At 41.8% G+C, this 22151-nt stretch overlaps 1 protein-coding gene and 1 long non-coding RNA gene across 3 annotated transcripts; both read right to left on the bottom strand.

Moving 5' to 3' along the window:
- Positions 1–2381: 2381 nt before the first annotated feature.
- Positions 2382–9598, bottom strand: LOC139022487 (uncharacterized). Of its 2 annotated transcripts, XR_011480002.1 has the most exons (4): positions 8958–9598; positions 6168–6251; positions 3098–5760; positions 2382–2970 (listed from the first exon to the last, which is right to left on the bottom strand). It is a non-coding gene; the product is annotated as an uncharacterized lncRNA (long non-coding RNA). The 2 variants fall into 2 exon arrangements; XR_011480003.1 differs by lacking the exon at positions 6168–6251.
- A 1164-nt stretch (positions 9599–10762) lies between these two features.
- Positions 10763–12646, bottom strand: LOC139027865 (zinc finger protein 436-like). The gene is made up of 2 exons (XM_070443880.1): positions 12555–12646; positions 10763–12308 (listed from the first exon to the last, which is right to left on the bottom strand). The coding sequence occupies exon 2, from the start codon at positions 12230–12232 to the stop codon at positions 10922–10924; it is 1311 nt and encodes a 436-aa protein (XP_070299981.1). The 5' UTR covers positions 12233–12308; positions 12555–12646; the 3' UTR covers positions 10763–10921.
- Between the last annotated feature and the right edge of the window lie 9505 nt (positions 12647–22151).

The following is a 22151-nucleotide window of genomic DNA, read 5'->3' as shown; positions in this document are numbered from 1 at the left end:
AAGATCCCTGGATCATGTGCAAAGATTTAGCGCCTGTTGACTAATTGCCTGATGTGGATTCTTAAAGGAACATTCATTCTCGCCAAAAAGTATCTGCCATATAGAATGATAGAGACCTCTAGTGGCCAAAAGGCAGAATTAGCATGGGCAGCACAATTGAGGGATTCCACCATTTTAATGTAGCCAACTGGGTGGGACTTACAACTTCATTGGATGATCCCTTCTGGAGACCCTGTTGCAGTCATGTCCAACCAGGCCACCAGGAGGGGTCAGCCAATTGTGAAGAAGAAAMTTGACTACCTGAAAATGGAGATTGCCTCAGTGCCGCTGCCCATGCCGTCACAGACACTAATCAAAGATAGAACAATGAGCCAGATATTTTACCGGATGTATGCACGTGAAGCATTTGGTTGATGTTTCCACTCACTACCAGATATGGTGAAGAGATGAAGCCCAGAGGCCAGCAGAAGGAGAAAATGGAGCAAGGTGATTTTGTCCAACATTCTGCAAATGTTCTAATCGATGAAACATTTGATCTCCATACAGTTCTCGGTTTCCAAAACTAAACTCTAACAGAGTGGACTGCATTTTGTAGACTTTACCCTTTGCCATTGCCAAAGTTTTACAMAAATGGCGTTGTTTGGAAGGAGTGCAAGGGCGAATTGAGTTATTACATTTAACATTTTACATTTATTACACACGCACACGTCACAGAGTAGGTGTTCCCTAATGGAAATACGCAAATAAATGCTAGAACGTGCTAATAGGATCTCACTAGCTCGTGGAAACTACAAGCTCTGGTCTATCTTGGGTTAGTTATCAAAAAATCTTTGCTATAATGGCACAGATACAAAGATGAGTCTTCTATCTCTATGTTATCAGCAGAGAAAGGGAAAAGTTAAAAGTACACTACATGAACAAAAGTATGTGGACATCTGCTCGTCAAACGTCTCATTCCAAAATCATGGGCATTAATACAGAGTTGGTCCCCCCTTTGCTGCTAAAACAGCCTCCACTCTTCTGGAAAGGCATTCCACTAGATGTTGGAACATTGCTGCTGGGACTTGCTTCCATTCAGCCACAAGAACATTAGTGAGGTCGGGCACTGATGTTGGGCAATTAGGCTCGCAGTTGGCGTTTCAATTCATCCCAAAGGTGTTCGATGGGGTTGAGGTCAGGGATCTGTGCAGGCAAGTCAAGTTCTTCCACACCAATCTGGACAAATAATTTCTGTTTGGACCTCTGTTTGGACCTCTCCATTATTCCTCCTCCACCAAACTTTACAGTTGGCACTATGCATTCGGGCAGGTAGCGTTCTCCTTGCATCCACCAAAACCAGATTCTTCGATCGGACTGCCAGATGGTGAAGAATGATTCATCACTCCAGTGAACGCATATCCACAGCTTCAGAGTCCAATGGCGGTGGGCTTTACACCACTCCAGGCGACGCTTGGCATTGCACATGGTGATCTTAGGCTTGTGTGTGGCTGCTCGGCCATGGAAACCCATTTTACGAAGCTCCCAACAAAGTTATTGTGCTGAGGCTGCTTCCAGAGGCAGTTTGGAACTCGGTAGTGAGTGTTGCAACCGAGGATAGGCTATTTTTTTTTTACACACTATGTGCTTCAGCACTCGGCAGTCCCGTTCTGTGAGCTTGTGTGACCTTCCACTTTGCGGCTGAGCCATTATTGTGAAGTGGAAACGTCTAGGAGCAACAACAGCACTTAGTTGACCGGGGCAACTCTAGCAGGACAGAAATTTGACGAACTGACTTGTTGGAAAAGTGGCATCCTATGACAGTGCCACGTTGAAAGTCACTGAGCTCTTCAGTACGGGTCATTGTACTGCCAATGTTTGTCTATGGAGATTACATGGCTGTGTGCTCAATTTTTATACACCTGGCAGCAACGGGTGAAACTGAAATAGTCAAATCCACTAATTTGAAAGCGTGTCCACATACTTTTGGTATCAGTTTTGTAGCAGTTGCGCCCTTCTCATTTTTCTAGCTTTATCAAAGCAGTACTTACTGTAAAACTGTTGTCAAAGATTAAATGTGTCCATTGGATTAGCAAGATGATGGTTATTGAAGCCAATGTCTAAACTACAGCGGAGGCTGGTGAGAGGAGCTATTGGAGGACGGGCTCATTGTAATGGCTGCAATGGAGAAAATAGCATAGGAACCCTACTCTAATTGGTAGAGACAATCACTGTCAAGATGTGGGAATGACAATGTAGCCGACATGCTTGGCCCAATCATCTTCAATAGAATGAATGTGTATGATTATTAGCAAGTGAGACATGGCGCAATATCAAAACCAGTGCAGGCCATTGATGGCATATGAATTGACACAAATCAGTTATGACAGGATGTTCTACAGCTGTTGAAGTGATCACTGTATAATTCATTTTAAAGTAATGTCTAATGTGCAAATACCAAACAAACATGTCCTCTTTCACATACTTAATTCACAGCAATCATTGTCACTTTTGTCATCCCCAGCCAGTAAGTCGGGCATATACAACCATCATCTGTTATAAGTGCCTTAAATTTTCCTGGACTCCAGGAAGAGTAGCTAATGGGGATCCATAATAACTACAAAATACAACACAAAATCAAGAACCATGCTCAACTTAACAGTTCAAATAAGTATTTGGGTGCAGGGTCCAAAAGGCATATAAACTGGAAAAGGAAAACCGGCATTCACCAAAATAGTCAAAGTTTTAATGTTCTTTAGCAGCAGCAGCAGAGGTCAAACAAACTGACATCTTTCGATGACACATAGCTTTAGTCAACGCAGACTGCAGTGGATGAGAAGGGTTGAGGTCTCCAGAGGAAGAATGAGAGGTTGTGGACATGTGCACATGTGCACAAACAGGAGCTACAAGCTGCTTTTAAGACATCACTGGCATCATGGGACCTTATACTCCCTTGCAGTAGTTCAGGGAGTTTCCACCATCCAGTCTCAATCACTGTTGGAAACACACCAATTCAAAACACAGTTGGGACGGAAAAAAATACTATTTACGTAAATATACAATCTATTACACATATAGATGCAATAAAAAACCTTAGCACAATGTTTTATTAATATGTTACCTTGAATATAAAGTCCATTCTTCTCATAGTCTGGTTGGTAAACTGGTCAATGACCCTCTCATACCAGTGAGGATTCTTCTGTAGTGATTTAAGAATTCTCCTTTCTATAGATAGGATTGCCAGGTTCCTGAGTCGCTCTTGTCCCATGGTGTTCCTTGTGTAGCTTTTCAGCCTCTTCAGACGAGAGAATCTGCTCTCCACGCCCGCTGACGTTGCCCCTATAGTTGCAACAAGGCACATGAGCCGGTACACCTCAGGCATCACTTCATTCAATCCACACCCCTTGAAATGCAAGATTCTGTCACACAGTTTTCGACTGTTTCCTTGAAGCTCCTCGCCACAGTAGAACACTTGCAGCTCATTTTTCAGTTTTTCCATGTTGAAAAAACACCCATAGCTCTGGGACAGGCTTTCCATTGCATTTGCAGGGAATTCACTCCGGAATGACTCAAATTTCTCATCATCTAACAACTCCATGTATCTCCTGCTGTCCAGGCTTTGGAACCTCTGTGCTATTTGTGTCTTGATGTTGTCATGGATTGAATCGTACAGTGATTTGTACGTCTGCRTTACATCCTGAGTGCYCTGCCTYYGCTTCCTTCTGTGCRTCAACTCTGGATCATCTGTCATGTTCGAAGCCTTCTGATATATAGCACTAAATTCTTCTTCAGATTTGTGCTCCTCTATCTTGAGTAWAAKATTCTCAATCCTCCTCTTACAAAATTCTACATCCATGGCATTCTGTTGCACACTGTCAAAAACCACATCTGTGCAAGCAAATATATATTCAAAAGTGAGAAGTAAAAAAATAAAATGAAAATCTTCCAGCTGTGTCTTGAACACATTTGCATCGAAAATCGTGTCATCATCCATGTTAGGATGCTCTGTGATACTTGTGAATGTGTCCAATAGATGCTCAAAGTTTTTTGCCACTGTGTTAACGACTCTAGACGTGAAATTCCAATGTGTTGGTACGTTTTTTGGCAAACTTGCACAAGTGGCCTTTTCTAGCAGCATTCTATTGGTGGACTTACAAAAAAACGTTGCGAAGCCACCCAGTGTGGCAAAGAAAACCTTGGTCTTGGGCATGGACTTCACGCTCTGGCTTAATACGGAGTTGAGGGGATGTGCATAGCAATGCACAAAGGTGGCGCTCGGAGCTACAGCTCTTACTTTTGCTTGCAGACCATTTAAATCAGAAGCCATTACAGCAGCGCCATCATATGTTTGAGCGACTAGTTTCTCCACAAAGTTTAACTCTGACATCTCCGAATTCACTAGATCAAACACAGACTGTGCATCTCGCCCAGCTGACACATCAAAGTAGCCCAAGAAACGCTCCTGGACACACCCCCGATCATCCACATACCTGACAATAACAGACAACTGCGAATGGTCTGTAGTTTCATCCATTTGCCATGAGAAAAATGGAGCAGCGTCAACTTCGCTTTTAATCTCACTTTTAATTGATGATGCAATAGCAGTTATCAAGTCGTTCTGAATTGTTCTTGACATTCCAGTGAACACAGTTGAAGATTCCATATGCTGAGCAAGTAAAGCATCATACCGTGCGATTACCTGTGCCAATTCCCTGTAGTTGCCTTTGTTAGCGGAACTTTCCGTCTCATCGTGCCCCCTAAAAGCCAACTCTTGCAWGCCTAAGTATGCAATGCTGTCAATGAGGCGTTTGAGAACATCCCTGTTTCTTCGGACCTTCTCRTTGTGTTGCGCAGCTTGAATACGCAGGCCTTCATTGAGTGAATGATTGGCATGATGACTCGGGTGTCCCAAAAGCTTGAGTTTCGCGTAGGAGTTGAGATGCTCCCGGCTTTCGTCATGCCGTTTAGCTGAACGGTCAATGTTCTTCAGGTCACTGAACCCCCCTTTAGCCCAAGGCTCAAACGTTCCAAAGAGCAGACAAGGCCAGCAATACAAGCGGCTTGATGAAAGACTACCTGTTAGCCATTGATACTTTTTATACCAGTTGGTATTGAACGCCCTCCTCACTTTGTCATCCTTCCTTATGTACTTGATTTCAGGCAGAGGTCGACCCTCAGTTTTAATTCGCACCCTTTCTGTGGACTCCAAAGAATGAAACGGGGTCTTCAACAAAAAATCCACAATGTTGTCGGAATTCGCGACCTGGCAGGTGTGGACAAGTAGCTGCTGTGGTGTGTGGAACATGCAACTGCAGTGGGGGCAGCTGTGTGAGGGGGCGTACACTAGAGTTTCTGTCTTAACCACTCTGATTTCTGAATCATGCTCAGTCTTAATTTCTACCGTTCCTTGGCTAATGTGAACAGAATCTGTTTCAGTCTTGGTTTTGATGGTTCCAGAATCCTGGTGGAGTGCTCTAGAATCCAAGTGATAATTTGATCTGATTCCATTATGTTCCTCACTTGTTTCATGCACTTCAAAGTCTGTTTCCTCTTCTTTGATTTGGATGATGTTGAAAGTAAACCCATTACTGCTGAGAGAGTGGGCTTGGCCAATGTCTGAATCTTCTCTACTGGAGTCAACATCAGCTGACTGTGTTTCACAATCTGTTTTGATGGGGTCTCGATGACTTCTAGTCATCTTGGTTTTATTGCGTTACTTTTTCCCAGGTTTGATCTTAATCTTGTCGATTGGTTATTGTCTACATCTTCCTCTTCATTTGCATTCTGTGGAAAAAAAGACTTGATTTGAATGAACATCACCCTTGCAGAAACACCAGGTCAGGAATCATCATGACAATCATCTTATCCAACACTACAAAGGAAAAACAAACAGGCTGGTACATACTAAGGAGAGCATTTCGTTACAACATGCATTTTTACATAGCTTATCAATGGGTGAATAAATAGCTAGCAAGACAGTAGCCCAATATTGGACAAAAGGAGCCTAACGTTACTCCTTAGTCCAAGAACCTTACATCTTGTTTATAGGGCGAATTAGCTCTGCAAGCCAAAACAGCCAAATACTCCAAAACGTGAATCAATTCTCAATTGCGGTATGGTTCTAGAAACTTAAATCCTTCTACTTTCATCTCACATCAAAATAATTTCACAAATGCAAAATACACACTTACTGTAAGCTAATTAGCACAGGTAGTTGACTGTCTTCCGTAAACAAGAGCTGTAACATGGAAATATGGCCGTGGGGAACCTTAACCCTATAAAAAGGTATATCATTTTAACCTCTGGTTTTTTGAAAATTATTTCTCGCCTAGATGAAAGATCCTTATGCTTCCAAAACCGTACTACAAGTGATGCGTGTCAAATGTTCAGGCCGAGCATCAGTGCTCTTAAAAAAACTGCCCCCTAGAGAAGACACCATAGTCCAATTACTCGTTATGTGTAATGCAGAGCCATATACAGTGCATTCATAAAAGTATTCACACCCCTTTACCTTTTCCACATTTTGTTGTGTTACAGCCTAAATTTTAAATTGAGATTTTGTGTCACTGATCTACACACAATACCCCATAATGTCTAAGTGGAATTTGTTTTGTAGATATTATTAATAAAAATTAAAAGCTGAAATGTCTTGAGTCAATAAGTATTCAGCCCCTTTGTTATTGCAAGCCTAAATACGTTTAGGAGTAAAAATATGGTTAACAAATCACATAATAAGTTGCATGGACTCATTCCATGTTCAATAATAGTAGTTAACAYGATTTAATAATTACTCCATCTCTGTACCCCACACATACAGTTATTTGTTAAGGTCCCTCAATTGAGTAATGAATTTCAAGCACAGATTCAACCACAAAGACCAGCAAGCTTTTCCAATGCCTCGCTAAGAAGGGCACCGATTGGTAGACGTGTACAAATAATAAAAGCAGATGCTGAATATCCCTTTGAGCATGGTGTAGTTATTAATTAGGCTTTGGAAGGTGTATCAATACACCCAGTCGATACAAAGATACCGGCGTTCTTCCAAACTCAGTTGCCAGAGAGGAAGGAAGCTGCTCAGGGATTTCACCATGAGGCCAATGACTTTAAAACAGCTACTGAGTTTAATGGATGGATCAACAACATTGTAGTTACTCCACAATACTAACCTAAATGACAGAGTGAAAAGAATGAAGCCTGTACAGAATAAAAATATTCCAAAACATGCACCCTGTTCGCAACAATGCACTTAAGTAATACTGCAAAAAATGTGACAAAGAAATATACTTTTTGTCCTGAATAGAAAGCATTWTGGACATATCCAACACAACACATCACGTGAGTACCACTCTTCATATTTTCAAGCATGGTGGTGGCTGCATCGTGTTATGGGTATGCCTGTCATCGGCAAGGACTAGGGATTTTTGGGGGGGAATAAGAAAACGGAATACAGCTATAAGCACAGGTAAAATCCTAGAGGAGAACCTGGTTCAGACGGCTTTCTAACAGACATTAGGAGACCAATGTATCTTTCAGCAGGACAATAACCTAAAACACAAGGCCTAATCTACACTGGAGTTGCTTACCAAGACGACATTGAATGTTCCGGAGTGGCCTAATTAGTTTTGAAAATCTATGGCAAGATTTGAAAATGTCTAGCATTGATAAATAATGAACCTTTATGAATAATGGGCAAATAATGTTCAATCCAGGTATGCAAAGCGCTCAGAGGCTTACCCAAAAAGACTCACAGCTGTAATCACCGCCAAAGGTGCTTCTACAAAGTACTGACTTAGGGAAGTGAATACTTATGTAAATGAGATATTTCTGCAGTAAAATTTAAATACATTTATAACAATTTCTAAAAACACATTTTCACTTTGTCATTATAAGGTATTGCGTGTATTGGTGGGTGAGGAAAATAAATATATTGAATCCATTTTCAATTCAGGCTGTAACGCAATAAATGTAAAATAAGTCAAGTGGTATGAATACTTTCTGAAGGCACTGTGTATACATATGGCTCAGGTGTAATGTAATGGAACTGAATTGAGAGTCATGGTCAAAAACTAGCAAGATTGATAGTACAGAGTAAAGCCAACAAAATACTAGGCTGTTGGGAAAAAACTATTCTGGCTTAGCCAAAACACTGGAGAAGTATGTTTACTTCGACATACCTTAATTGCACAACACTATCATCACAGTACGAGTCATAATACCCATGAAACATAACAGTCAAACAAGGAAATGGTTCCAATTGTTTTTCCCATAGGGATTTTAGAAACACTTAAAATATGGGGTTTGTTTCGTGTAGGCTTACCCTGGCGTGACGTTTTGATAACCGTGTGAATCTCTCTAGGACAAGGTGACTTTTCAATATATTCGCCTATATTTACCCCATCCAAAATGAAATGTGTAGTCTTGCATGTCTACTTTGATTCTAATTAGCATTTTTGGATCTGAGTAAATAGAGCTGAATATATTGATAAAAGTAACCTTGTCCAAGAGAGATGTACATGGTTATCAAAAAGTCATGCCAGGGTAAGCCTACAAGAAACACAGCCCTTATTTTAAGTGTTTCTAAAATTCCCATATTTTATGGTGGAAAACCGATTTGAACCATTTCCCCGTTTGACCGCTTGGTTCTATGGGTGTTAGGACACCTTCACTGTTTCTCTCTACTACAACGGTCACATGGACATACCTCTATCAGAGGCAGTACAGAACCTCGGTGTTATTTTCTCAAATCAAAAGGTTTAACATACAGCAGAGTGGAGCATTTGATAGCAGAATACATTTTTACGTCATCATTGGGAGGTTAGTTAAATTAGCTAGGTTGCATACCTTTCTGGGTCAGAAATTGACTCTCTTCGCCTGGCTAACGTTAGCAAACAATATTAGCTAGATAGTAGATAATGTAAGCTACCTTACTCCTTTTGACGACTAGATATCTCTCACCAAATACTGATTGTAAAGATACTAACCATGAGAGGAACACTTTTTTGTTTCTCTTTCAAATACTCACAAATAGAAAATAAAGTTAAACTACACCGGAAGAATTATACGTTTCCTTACAGAGGAAGAGGCGAAGCGAGAGGCTTTACTCTCGTTAAAATCTGTCCGCGAGATAATTGTTTTGTTGTATGGAGGTCTATGAGAGTGTCGAATTACGTTAGGCTTTTTTTTTATCAAATAGAAGTTTCGTAATGTTTAGGTTGTTACAAATGTACGGATATAAGTGGATGCACGTTGCATTACGGCAACTAGGAGAAAAACGACTTAACACGGAACCCAAACCAGCTGCGCGCGTGCGCCATCGTGCATAAATGTATTTTGCCCCCCCCACACCAAACGCGATCACGACACGCAGGTTAAAATATCAAAACAAACTCTGAACCAATTACATTAATTTGGGGACAGGTCGAAAAGCATTAAACATGTATGGCAATTTAGCTAGCTAGCTTGTACTTGCTTGTTAATTTGTCCTATTTAGCTAGCTTGCTGTTGCTAGCTAATTTGTCCTGGGATATAAACATTGAGTTGTTATTTTACCTGAAATGCACAAGGACCTCTACTCCTACAATTAATCCACACATAAAACGGCCAATCGAATCGTTTAGTCATCTCTCCTCCTTCCAGGCTTTTTCATCTTTGAATTTATATGGTGATCCATCTAAACTTTCATTGTATTACCACGACTACCGGCAACAAAGTTCTTATTTCAGTCACCCACGTGGGTATAACAAAGAAATGGGAATGACTTCTATTTTAGCCCTTGGCGTCACAGACGCTCGTCGGCGCGCCCGAGCAGTGTGAGTGCAATAATTGAAAGACATGGATTTCTAAATTTATTTTGCGACGCTCGCGCACGCGACATGTCCGGTCTGGTCAGCATGTAAAGTACTGCCTGTTGTGCCCAAGTATATCTGCCCTCTCATTGGCTAGAATGGTCCCGCCTGTCTTCCATAATTGAGGGAGAACATGTATTTCCATTGTTAGAGCGGTCACTTGACTATCTTGTCATCATAATAGACAAGCGTTTCCATTCCTGCGTTAATAATTCACRGTACCTGACCAATCAAGCAATGACCCCTGGATTATGTGCAATAATTCTTAAATAAATATTAATTCTCGCCAAAAGTATCAGTTTTGTATCAGCAATTTTTGTAGCTATGCCAGTTCTGACTCCGAGTGGCGCAGCAGTCTAAGGCACTGCATCTCGGTGCAAGAGGCATCACTATAGTACCTGGTTCGAATCCAGGCTGTATCACATCCGGCTGTGATTGGGAGTCCTATAGGGCAGAGAACAATTGGCCCAGCGTCATCCGGGTTTGGCCGGAGTAGGCCGTCATTGTAAATAAGAAATTGTTCTTAACTGACTTTCCTATTAAATAAAGGTTACAATCAAGAACGAATTGTTGTCTTTGTATTAGCAAGAAGATAGTTATTGAATGGATTAAGCACCTGTTGTAAAGAGGATAGAGCATACCCTTTTATTTACTGTCCTGATTCTCCATAGGAAGACAGGTTGACTCCCACACTGACAATGTTGCCCTAGGTCTGGGATTTCAAAGACAAATAGCCTAAATTATTGAATCAATCCTCTTCAATAGCTTGCGTATTGTAATATGAAATGTACAACATGGTATAATATCAAAACGAGCCAGTGCAGGCCAATGATGGTTTACCAATAGAATACTGGGAGATTGAAATGTATGTGATATGGCTCTTATTTCATCTCAAAGAAAAAACATACACAAAATACATCAGAACCAGACAACAGGCGTGCCATCTTTCACAGACTATAGAGGCCTTTATTGACATTACCATTTATTGGCATTACCACAACAGAGTAGGGCACAAAACCATATTCTGTACATCACTGTTCCCTTAATAAATAACTACAACAAGAGTAAAAGAGTTGACTGTATATAAATAATCTAATCATTCAGCAACATCTAGGCAGGTGACCAGAGAGGTGGTGGGCGCGAGCAAAAGTACGATGGCAGCGGGGGCAGGAGTACGGTCTCTCACCAGTGTGGGTCCTCATGTGAGTTTTAAGGTGGCCGACCATGCGGAAGCTTTTGTCACACTCCTGGCAGTGATATGGCCGTGAGTTATTGTGGATCCTCATATGTTTGCCCAGATCCCCTGAAGAGGTATAGCAGCCGTGGCAGACAGAACATTCATACGGCTTCTCTCCAGTGTGGGTGCGTATGTGTTTTGTGAGATCTCCAGACTGAGTGAAGCTTTTGCCGCACTCAGTACAGGTGTATGGTTTCTCACCTGTGTGAGTGCGCTGGTGGTTCTTCAGGTGTGCGTGTCGGAAAAATGTCTTGTCACACACTGTGCAATGGAAAGGCCTCTCCCCAGTGTGTGTGCGCTGGTGGGTTTTCAACGCAGCAATGTTTATGAACTTCAGCCCACAAACCCCACAATGGTAGTTCCTTTCATTGCTGTGGATCTTCAGATGCAACTTAAGATAACCTTTATCTGCAAAATCTTTACCACACACAGTACATTTGAAAGGTCTCTCCCCTGAGTGTGTGCGCAGGTGAAGCTTCAAAGAATCACTGTATGCAAACCGCCTGTCACATTTGGGGCAGGATAAAGGCTTCTCGCCAGAGTGAACGGTCATGTGAACTCGGAGGTGCCACATCCGGGCAAAATCCTTTCCGCAGTCCTGGCATTTGAATGGCTTGACACCCGAGTGTATCATCATGTGTTTGCAATGACTGCTGGCTTCTGAGAAGCTCTTGCCACACTCCTTACAGACGTAAGGCTTCTCGCCGGTGTGTGTGCGCATGTGAATGCGCAGATTCTGAGGACTAGAGCAGCTTTTGCCACACTCTGAGCATGGCATGCCAATGTTCAGACAGACAGGGCCATTCTCAGGCTTAGTGTCCTCAGGCTTGTGACACTGGTGAGGCCCCAGTCCCCAGCAATTCTTGAAACTCTTTCCACAGTCAGCGCAACTGAGGTACCCATCTGTGAAAGCGACAGCCATTTTATGCCAAACCTTGCAGTGAGTATGCAGTCTGGCTATGTACTGGAAGCTGCGGGCACAATAGGGGCAGGGGTGGAGTTTTCTCAGAGAGGGAGAGGGGTGGGCCTGACGGGTGTGGACGTGTAGCTGCCGTGGGGTATGAAACATGCAGCTACAGTGGGGACAGCTGTGTGTGGGGGCATACACGGTTTTACTCGTTGAGACATGGCCTTTGAACAAAGCCAGGTACTGCTTCTGGTGTTTGGTCTTCATGTGGTTCTCCAGGAAGTAACAGTCAGTGAAGGAGATGGTGCAGTGTGGACAAGGAAAGAACTGAGGAGAAGAGACTGAGGGAGAGGGAGGGACAGAACAGTGGAAAGAAGGTAGAAAGAGGGAGAAGAGATAGATGGGACAGAACATAGTTGTGTTTTCCTACATTTCCTCATTCAACAATAAAATACTTGAGTAAATATCTTTGCTGAATATTCATTTCAAAGTTTGCTAAATTAATGTTCAAGTGATGTGTCAAGTAATCCCATCATCCATTTCAAATGCAGTGTTGAGGGTGGACTGGATGTATGAACTATGCCTTCCTCCATCGGGCACATCTGGGTTTTCTCCTTCACCAAACACACTTTAGTGTCTCGCAGAAGAGTCTTAACCACCACCTTATGGATATAGAAGATAAAGAAACAGTTGCATGAACAAAAAGTCTAAATACTATTGTCTAGTTACTAACTGTCACATGTTGGGAAAGACCACTAACTCTTCTTCTATCTTAGACAATCTTGTTAGCATCACCATAGGACTCCTTGATATCTGGCTACACCCGGTCATAGGACTGGATGTATTTTGATGTTTGATGTGCTTCTTCTGGAAGGAAGGAACAGAACGGTTTGGTTCCTCTCCCATCCCTGCTGTTCAAAGTCTGTTGGTTCCTCTTTGATTTGGATGGAGCTGATACAAACCCCTTTAGTAATGTAGGGTGATTGGCTAATGTCTGGTTCTTCTCTATTGCAATAAGCATCATCTGACTGTGTTCCACACTCTGTTTTGATGGGGTCTCGATGGTGTTTAGTCGCCTTGGTTTGTTGTGTTGCTTTTTCCCAGGTTTGTTCTTCATCTTGTTGACTGGAGTGCTTCTTCATTTGAATTCTGTGGGGAAAAGATCAGGTTTTATTGAGCATCACCCTTAGAGAGCTATACCAAGCAGTGATCATATTAATAAACCATGCAACACTATAAGTCACAGGAAGACCAAAAAGATCATCAAGGACAACAACCACCCGAGCCACTGCATGTTCACCCCGCTATCATCCAGAATGCAAGGTCAGTACAGGTGCATCAAAGCTGGGACCGAGACTGAAAAACAGCTTCTATCTCAAGGCCATCAGACTGTTAAACAGCAATCACTAGCACAGAGAGGCTGCCATATACAGACTTGAAATCATTGGTCACTTTAATAAATGGAACACTAGTCACTTTAATAATGCTACTTTAACAATGTTTACATATCTTGCATTACTCATCTCATGTGTATATACTGTATTCTATACCATCTATTGCATCTTAGCTTATGCCGCTCTGACATTGCTCATCCATATATTTATACATTCTTATTTCATTAATTTACTTAAATGTGTGTGTATTAGGTTTTTGTTGTGGAATTGTTTGATATTTATTACTTGTTAGATATTGCTGCACTGTCAGAACTAGAAGAACAAGCATTTCGCTACACTCGCAATAACATCTGCTAACCATGTGTATGTGACCAATAACATTTGATTTGAACAATCGGGTAATTTGTAAAACCACAAGTCTGTATGAACAATCAACGTAAATGCATACGTTTTTAACAGTCAACCTACCAGTAATAATAGGCCTATAGACGGGTTGGTTGTTTAGCAACAAAACCGACGCCTGTACAACTAAGGCAAAACAGATGGGGTTGTCTTAAATTGCTGACAACATGTAAACTATATTTCGTCTCCAATGTTTATTGAAAACATAAATACATTTGCACAATGAGAACTTGTCTCTCAAATACATCGTTACATTTCTTGGTTAGCTAGCTAGCGAATTTGAGCCATAATAGCATAGATGACGTGGCAACAATAAAAACACCCCAAAATACGACATGGTATCAAGAACAAGATAAAACGATATGAAACGAGCCATTAACGATTCCCCACACGGCAGCTTCTTGTCATTGTTGTTAGCTATTTGGCTATCCAGAATCACAACACATGGAGTTATGCCACATTGAAGCATGCGCATCCTTTTCGTGACGTTGTCAGCTAACCCTCAATATGACATTAGCATTCATGTTGCTACCAACCCCCTCCCTCAGACATAGCATAGCTCGTTATAGGATTATATTACAGGCAGCAAACTCTACTTACTGTTGCAGACTACTAGCTACTGCTTTGAGCTGCTAGTAGCATAGTCTTTGTAAACGAGAACAACACAACGAAGGCCAATTACTTTGTATCTTGTAAATGCTCAACGACAGAATAGCACACAGCTTCGCTTTCCTTTGTTGACGCCTTAAAACGCTGCACTTCCTGGTCTATGTCCGCAACGTTCCACCACATAAAGAACAAGGTCGTCACTAGTTACCACAGCCACAAAGCCATAAACCCCRSCCCTTTTCTTTAAAAAAAAAWCATTATACCTAATTTAGCAGACACTCCTATACAGTAGTGAATGCATACATTTTTGTACTGTTCCCCCGTGGGAATCGAATGCACAACTCTGACGTTACAAGCACAATGCTCTACCAACTGTGCCACACGGAACCTATTCTACAATAAAAAAATAAAAAAAACGTGGTTTTAAACCGTAACCACGGTGCTAACCTTATTTCTAAACAAATTTTGACTTTGTGGATTTGGTAACTAGTGGAAACCATAGAACAAGGAACCAGATGTTTCACCGGATGTGTAAATCTGAAGCATCCGGTTAGAATTTCCACTTCACACCAAATATGGTGTGAAGAAGCCCAGGGGTCTAGCCTGACCACTGAGAAAAAAAAGAATGAGCCTGATGACTTGCACAAAACTCTTCTGCTGCTCTGTCGTTCGCTATGTACTTTGGTCTGAGACTCCCATAATTGAAGTCGTTTGTGGTGAAGAGGGGCACGAGCATCAAAGTCAACAACATATTTTCAAACCACCGCTTTACCCAGGGAGAAAGACTGCCCCCTCTCATTGAAGCATAGACAGCGTTAATAGATAGCGATAGCGCTGACGTCATCCACCTATTTCTATGGAAAACTCCCGATGGCGTATTTGAATTTGAAATGCGCGGCGCCATATTGGCACAGACAGAATAATCAGCAAGATATTTCAACAGGATGCATAAGTGTGAAGCATCCGGTTAGCGTTTCCACTCACTACCAAAAATGGTGATGAGAGAACACTAGAATCTGTTACAAACAGAGTGGACTAAGTTTTGTAGATTTTATCCTTTGCCCAAGTTTTAAAAAATGGCGTTGTTTAGAAGGAGTGGAAGGGCGAATTGGGTTACGGACATGTTCAATCTCTCGCTATCCAAGTCTGCTGTCCCCACTTGCTTCAAAATGTCCACCATGAAAGCAAAGGTAACTGAACTAAATGACTATCGCCCATAGCACTCACTTCTGTCTTCATGAAGTGCTTGAGAGGCTAGTTAATGATCATATCACCTCTACCTTACCTGTCACCCTAGACCCACTTCAACGTGCTTACCGCCCCAATAGATCCACAGAGGATGCAATCGCCATCGCACTGCCCCTACGTCAGAATGCTGTTCATTGTCTATAGCTCAGCCTTCAACAGCATAGTACCGTCAAAGCTCATCATTAAGCTCGGGGCCCTAGGTCTGAACCCCGCCCTGTGCAACTGGGTCCAGGACTTCATGACAGGCTGCCCCAGGTGGTGAAGGAAGGAAACAACACTTCCACTTCGCTGATCCTCAACACAGGGGCCCCACAAGGGTGCATGCTCAGCCCCCTCCTGTTCTCGCTGTTCACTCATGACTGCGTGGCTACGCACGCCTCCAACTCAATCATCAAGTTTGCATATGACACAACAGTAGTATGCCTGATTGCCAACAATGATGAGACATCCGACAGGGAGGTGAGGGCCCTGGCGGAGTGGTGCCAGGAAAATAACCTCTCCCTCATTGTCAACAAAACGAAGAAGCTGATCGTGTACTTCAGGATACAGCAGAGGGAGCACACTCCGATCCACATCGACGGGACAGCAGTGGAGAAGGTGGAAAGCTCCAAGTTCCCCGGCTTACACATCACTAACATTCTGAAATGGTCCACCCACACAGACAGTGTGACGAAGAAGGGGCAACAGCGCCTCTTCAAACTCAGGAGGCTGAAGAAATTCAGCATGGCCCCTAAGACCAATAGAAACCTTTCCAGATGCACAAATGAGAGCATCCTGTCGGGCTGTATCACCACCTGTACGGCAACTGCACCACCCTAAACCGCAGGGCTCTCCAGTGTGTGGTACGTTCTGCCCAACACATCACCGTGGCAAACTGCCTGCCCTCCAGGACACCTACAGCACCCGATAACGCAGGAAGGACAAAAATATCAAAGGACATCAACCACCCGAGCCACGGCCTGTTCACCCAGCTATCATCCAGAGGGCAAGGTCAGTACAGGCGCATCAAAGCTGGTACCAAGAGACTGAAAAACAGCTTCTATCTCAAGACTGTTTTATTTTAAGGGATGTATCAGCTTTAATATTTCAGATAGATTGTTGCTTCCATCAATGTAATTGTCTGCACCATATATTTTGGGGGTAAATATATATATCCATTTACAGTTGAAGTTGAAGTTTACATACACCTTAGCCAAATACATTTAAACTCTGTTTTTCACAATTCCTGAAATGTAATCCTATTAAACATTTCCTGTCTTAGGTCAGTTAGGATCACCACTTTATTTTAAGAATGTAAAATGTCAGAATAGTAGTAGAGATAATGATTATTTCAGCTTTTATTTCTTTCATCACATTCCCAGTGGGTCAGAAGTTTACATACAGTCAATTAGTATTTGGTAGCATTGCCTTTAAATTGTTTAACTTGGGTCAAACGTTTGGGGTAGCCTTCCACAAGCTTCCCACAATAAGTTGGGTGCATTTTGGCCCATCACTCCTGACAGAGCTGGTGTAACTGAGTCAGGTTTGTAGGCCACCTTGCTCGCACACGCTTTTTCAGTTCTGCCCACACATTTTCTATGGGATTGAGGTCAGGGCTTTGTGATGGCTACTCCAATACCTTTACTTTGTTGTCCTCAAGCCATTTTGCCACAACTTTGGAAGTATGCTTGGGGTCATTGTCAATTTGGAAGACCCATTTGCGACCAAGCTTTAACTTCCTGACTGATGACTTGAGATGTTGCTTCAATATATCCACATAATTTTCCTCCCTCATGATGCCATCTATTTTGTGAAGTGCACCAGTCCCTCCTGCAGCAAAGCACCCCCACAACATGATGCTGCCACCCCTGTGCTTCACGGTTGGGATGGTGTTCTTCGGCTTGCAAGCCTCCCTCTTTTCCTCCAAACATAACGATGGTCATTATAGCCAAACAGTTCTATTTTTGTTTCATCAGACCAGAGGACATTTTTCCCCAAAAAGTACAATATTTGTCCCCATGTGCAGTTGCAAACCGTAGTCTGGCTTTTTTATGCGGTTTTGGAGCAGTGGCTTCTTCCTTGCTGAGCGGCCTTTCAGGTATTGTCGATATAGGACTCGTTTTACTGTGGATATAGATACTTTTGTACCTGTTTCCTCCAGCATCTTACAAGGTCCTTTGCTGTAGTTCGGCGATTGATTTGCACTTTTCGCACCAAAGCACGTTCATCTCTAGGAGACAGAATGCGTCTCCTTCCTGAGCGGTATGACGGCTGCGTGGTCCCATGGTGTTTATACTTGCATACTATTGTTTGAACAGATGAATGTGGTACCTTCAGGTGTTTGGAAATTGCTCCAAGGATGACCCAGACTTGTGGAGGTCTACAATTTTTTTCCGATGTCTTGGCTGATTTGTTTTGATTTTCCCATGATGTCAAGCAAAGAGGCACTGAGTTTGAAGGTAGACCTTAAAATACATCATACATCTACAGGTACACCTCCAATTGACTCAAAGGATGTCAATTAGCCTATCAGAAGCTTCTAAAGCCATAACATAATTTTCTGGAATTTTTCAAGCTGTTTAAAGGCACAGTCAACTTAGTTGTACTGTAAGACTTTCTTACCCCCACTGGAATTGTGATACAGTGAGTTATAAGTGAAATAATCTGTCTGTAAACAATTGTTGGAAAAATTATTTGTGTCATGCACAAAGTAGATGTCCCAACCGATGTATGTATGTAAACTCCGACTTTAACTCTATTTTATGTCGGAAACAGTTAGTTATACATTTTTATGTCCTAGTTATAAACAAGTTATCATCTAGTAGGCTTTGATTACATTTCCAATATCCTCGCCCACGTGGAAATTCTGTAAGTGTAGTATGTATGCCAATTATGTGATGATCTGACCGCATTCTGTCCCCATGAACACTTTTTAAACTTTTGGTGCCAGAGAGAATGACATAAGAAAGTAATCTAGACGACTAGCTTGATTAAGCCTCCTCCATGTATAACTCACTAGGTCAGGGTATTTAAGCCTCTGTATATCCACTAATTCCAACATATCCATGACATTCATGATTTCCTTAAGTGCCTGAGGGTGATAGTGTGATTTCCTTTACGGTCCATAGAGGTATTTAAAACCTTATTAAAATCCCCCACCATAACAATAGAGTCTAGTGTTGCTTGTAGAGTGATAAATTCGTATATATATTTTCAAAGAAGCTTAGATCATCATTATTTGTACCGTATAGGTTAATAAGTCATATCTGTTTATTGTCCAATAACATATTCAAAATAATCCATCTTCCTTGATGATCTGTTTGGACAATTTGCACATTTGGATCAAAATTACTGTTAGTTAATATCATCAACCCTTTTGAATTTCTTTGCCCATGGGAGAAATATATTTCACCCCCCCGGTCCTTTTTCCACAAAACTTCATCTAAAATTGTTGAATGAGTTTCCTGTAAACAATAGATACTATATTCCTTATCTTTTAGCCAGGTAAATTCTGATCATCTTTTCTTATTATCTGCTAAGCCATTGCAATTATAACTGGCTGTACTTATTTCACCACTTACCATAATAAGACACACGTTCAAATTCTATTAATCAAAATATATGTTTGCAAACGAAACATGATGATTGAGTGTCTATATAGGTGTACCATGATATTTGCATTGCTACTAAGTAAACCTCCAATTGGTCCCCCCTATACCACCCGCTAAAATCCCTCCTCATCCTGAGTTGGGTTGTCATCCCAATGCCCGGCAGACCACCCTCGACCCTCCGGATCACATAGCCCCGGAGAAACCGGGACCCATCCTTCGAAAAGAGCACACAGTGCCACCCACAGAACAGAAGCAGATCAACCGCCAAATGCATTTCCATCGCCCTCACCTCGATTTATATTATACATAATTAGCTGTTAATGTTTGTAGTAATGTAGGCAATTTATACAAAGGATTTTTACCTCTCACCAGTCTCGCCATTACCAAAATTACATTATGGCAAGCAATTATTATATTAGCAAACAACTATTGTGAATCTTCCTATATTGTCCCTAACATCTTTTACTCCCTCGCAACAGTTGTGGGATACACACACGCATACATACTCAACCCCTTTCCCCCACAACAACCATAGACTCAGATTCTCAACAGTTGCACCATCCCAGAACCCAACTCAAGAAAGGTCTTGATATTCAGTTACAGCTGTATGAGAAGGCCTGCAAAACTGTCAAATTTTTTTTTTCAGAAATGGGGAGATTTGATTAACCATTGTCATGTCCTAGATGATGGAGGTCAGATATACCCCATAGACCATATTCCCAAGCATCTCTATGCAGACTGTTAAATAGCCATCACTAGCCGGCTACCACCCGACTACTCAACACTGCACCTTAGAGGCTGCTGCCCTAAATACATAGACATGGAATCACTGGCCACTTTAATAATGGAACACTTGTCACCTTAATAATGGAACACTTGTCACCTTAATAATGTTTACATACTGCGTTACTCATCTCATATGTATATACTGTATTCTATTCTACTGTATTTTAGTTAATGCCACTCCGACATTGCTCGTGCTAATATTTATATATTTCTTAATTCCATTCTTTTACTTTTAGATTTGTGCATTGTTGTGAATTGTTAGATATTAATTCACTGTTGGAGCTCGGAACACAAGTATTTCGCTACACCCGCAATAACATCTGTTAAATATACTCTACCGTTCAAAAGTTTGGGGTCACTTCGAAATGTCCTTGTTTTTGAAAGAATTTTATTTTTTTTGTCCATTAAAATAACATCAAATTGATCTGAAATACAGTGTATACATTGTTAATGTTGTAAATGACTATTGTAGATGGAAACGGCTGATTTTTAATGGAATATCTACATAGGTGTACAGAGGCCCATTATCAGCATCCACCACTCCTGTGTTCCAATGGCATGTTGTGTTAGCTAATCCAAGTTTCTCATTTTAAAAGGCTAATTGATCATTAGAAAACCCTTTTGCAATTATGTTAGCACAGCTGAAAACTGTTGTTTTGATTAAAGAAGCAATACAACTGACCTTCTTTAGACTAGTTGAGTATCTGGCGCATCAGCAATTGTGGGTTCGATTACAGACTCAAAATGGCCAGAAACAAATAACTTTCCACTGAAATTCGTCAGTCTATTCTTGTTCTGAGAAATGAAGGCTATTCCATGCGAGAAATTGCCAAGAAACTGAAGATCTCGTACAACGCTGTGTGCTACTCCCTTCACAGAACAGCGCAAACGGTTTCTAACCAGAATAGAAAGAGAAGTGGGAGGCACCGGTTCTACACTCATCTAAACTCCTTACTTGTTCGTTGAAACAATGAACAAACGCCACCTACTGGAGAGAGACCGAGTTTCTGCGAGTTGTGCCTTCCTCTTCCTTTTTGTTAATCAGTGGTCTCACGCSGAGGCAGCTCGGTTCCAAATCGAATGCAATCTACTTTCAGCAGGTGCAAAACACGACTACACGCTTGCCTGGGCAAGATTAATCGAACCCCCTCATTGAAAACGACATAAATGAACTATTTTGAGTTAGTTATAAATGAGCGCGTTCGATATTGCAGCCGACTTTAAAGGCAAGTCGAGACTGACTGATCACCTTGCATCATTAATAACCCTTTAACTGGCACACCAATATATATACTTTTTTTATTTTAGTCTATTGCACTGATGGCACATTGTGTCACCTTCTTCAACTACAAGACCTACAACCCACAGCCTTGTTGCCCTAGGTCTGGGATTTCAGAGATTAGGGGATGTTCTCATTTGGGGAAAAAGGCTGTCCTCTCCTCGAATCCTCTGTCCTCTCCTCGAATCCAACGTGACCCAGAAACCGATAAGTGGTCGAGTGTCAATATGTTAGTAGAACTGAGGAGTGTCCTCGCATCCTCATGTCAAGGAAGCACAAGATTATCCTACCGGAGTCTTTTGTGGGAGGGTTTGGAGATCCGCTACACCCCAATTTGAATCACCTGTTCTTAACAGAGAAAAGCAGGCACGTATTTAAAAACGACATGCTACTTATCCTTTTATTTATGAAACTAAATGACGTTTTACTACTTTAAACATTTAATTTGCACGTGAAGGAGTCTTCATACATGTGCATTTGTTTCCACATTTCCTCTCCTCCTCTCTTTGATTACCTTTGACCTTTTTCAAAAAGAGGCGAGGAGATGACGAAAGAGTTAGGTAAGCTAATTGAGAATGTCCCTAGGTCCACAATGTGACTATCAAAATGTGGGAATGATATTGTAGCCTGAAAGCCAATTTATGCTTGATCCACAAATGTGGTCGGAGGCGTTGTATGGAAGGTGTGACACAATTACGCAGCCTCCGGGGGCATGCAGAGGCCAAATCAAGCTCCGTACCACATCGCTGTGCGCCTTTCACATTTTGTAACAATGCAGAGGGCACTGTATAGCTCAGCATTGACATGATTGGTTGGCGGTAAGTGGGGGCGGGAGGTCCTGTATAAACATTGTTCTGGCTACTGTGGCGGCTGCATCT

Source organism: Salvelinus sp. IW2-2015, linkage group LG6.1 (genome assembly GCF_002910315.2).
Source record: "Salvelinus sp. IW2-2015 linkage group LG6.1, ASM291031v2, whole genome shotgun sequence".
NCBI lineage: Eukaryota > Metazoa > Chordata > Actinopteri > Salmoniformes > Salmonidae > Salvelinus > Salvelinus sp. IW2-2015.
The sequence above is the reverse complement of the archived record's forward strand: the minus strand, read 5'-3'. Positions and strand labels throughout refer to the sequence as shown.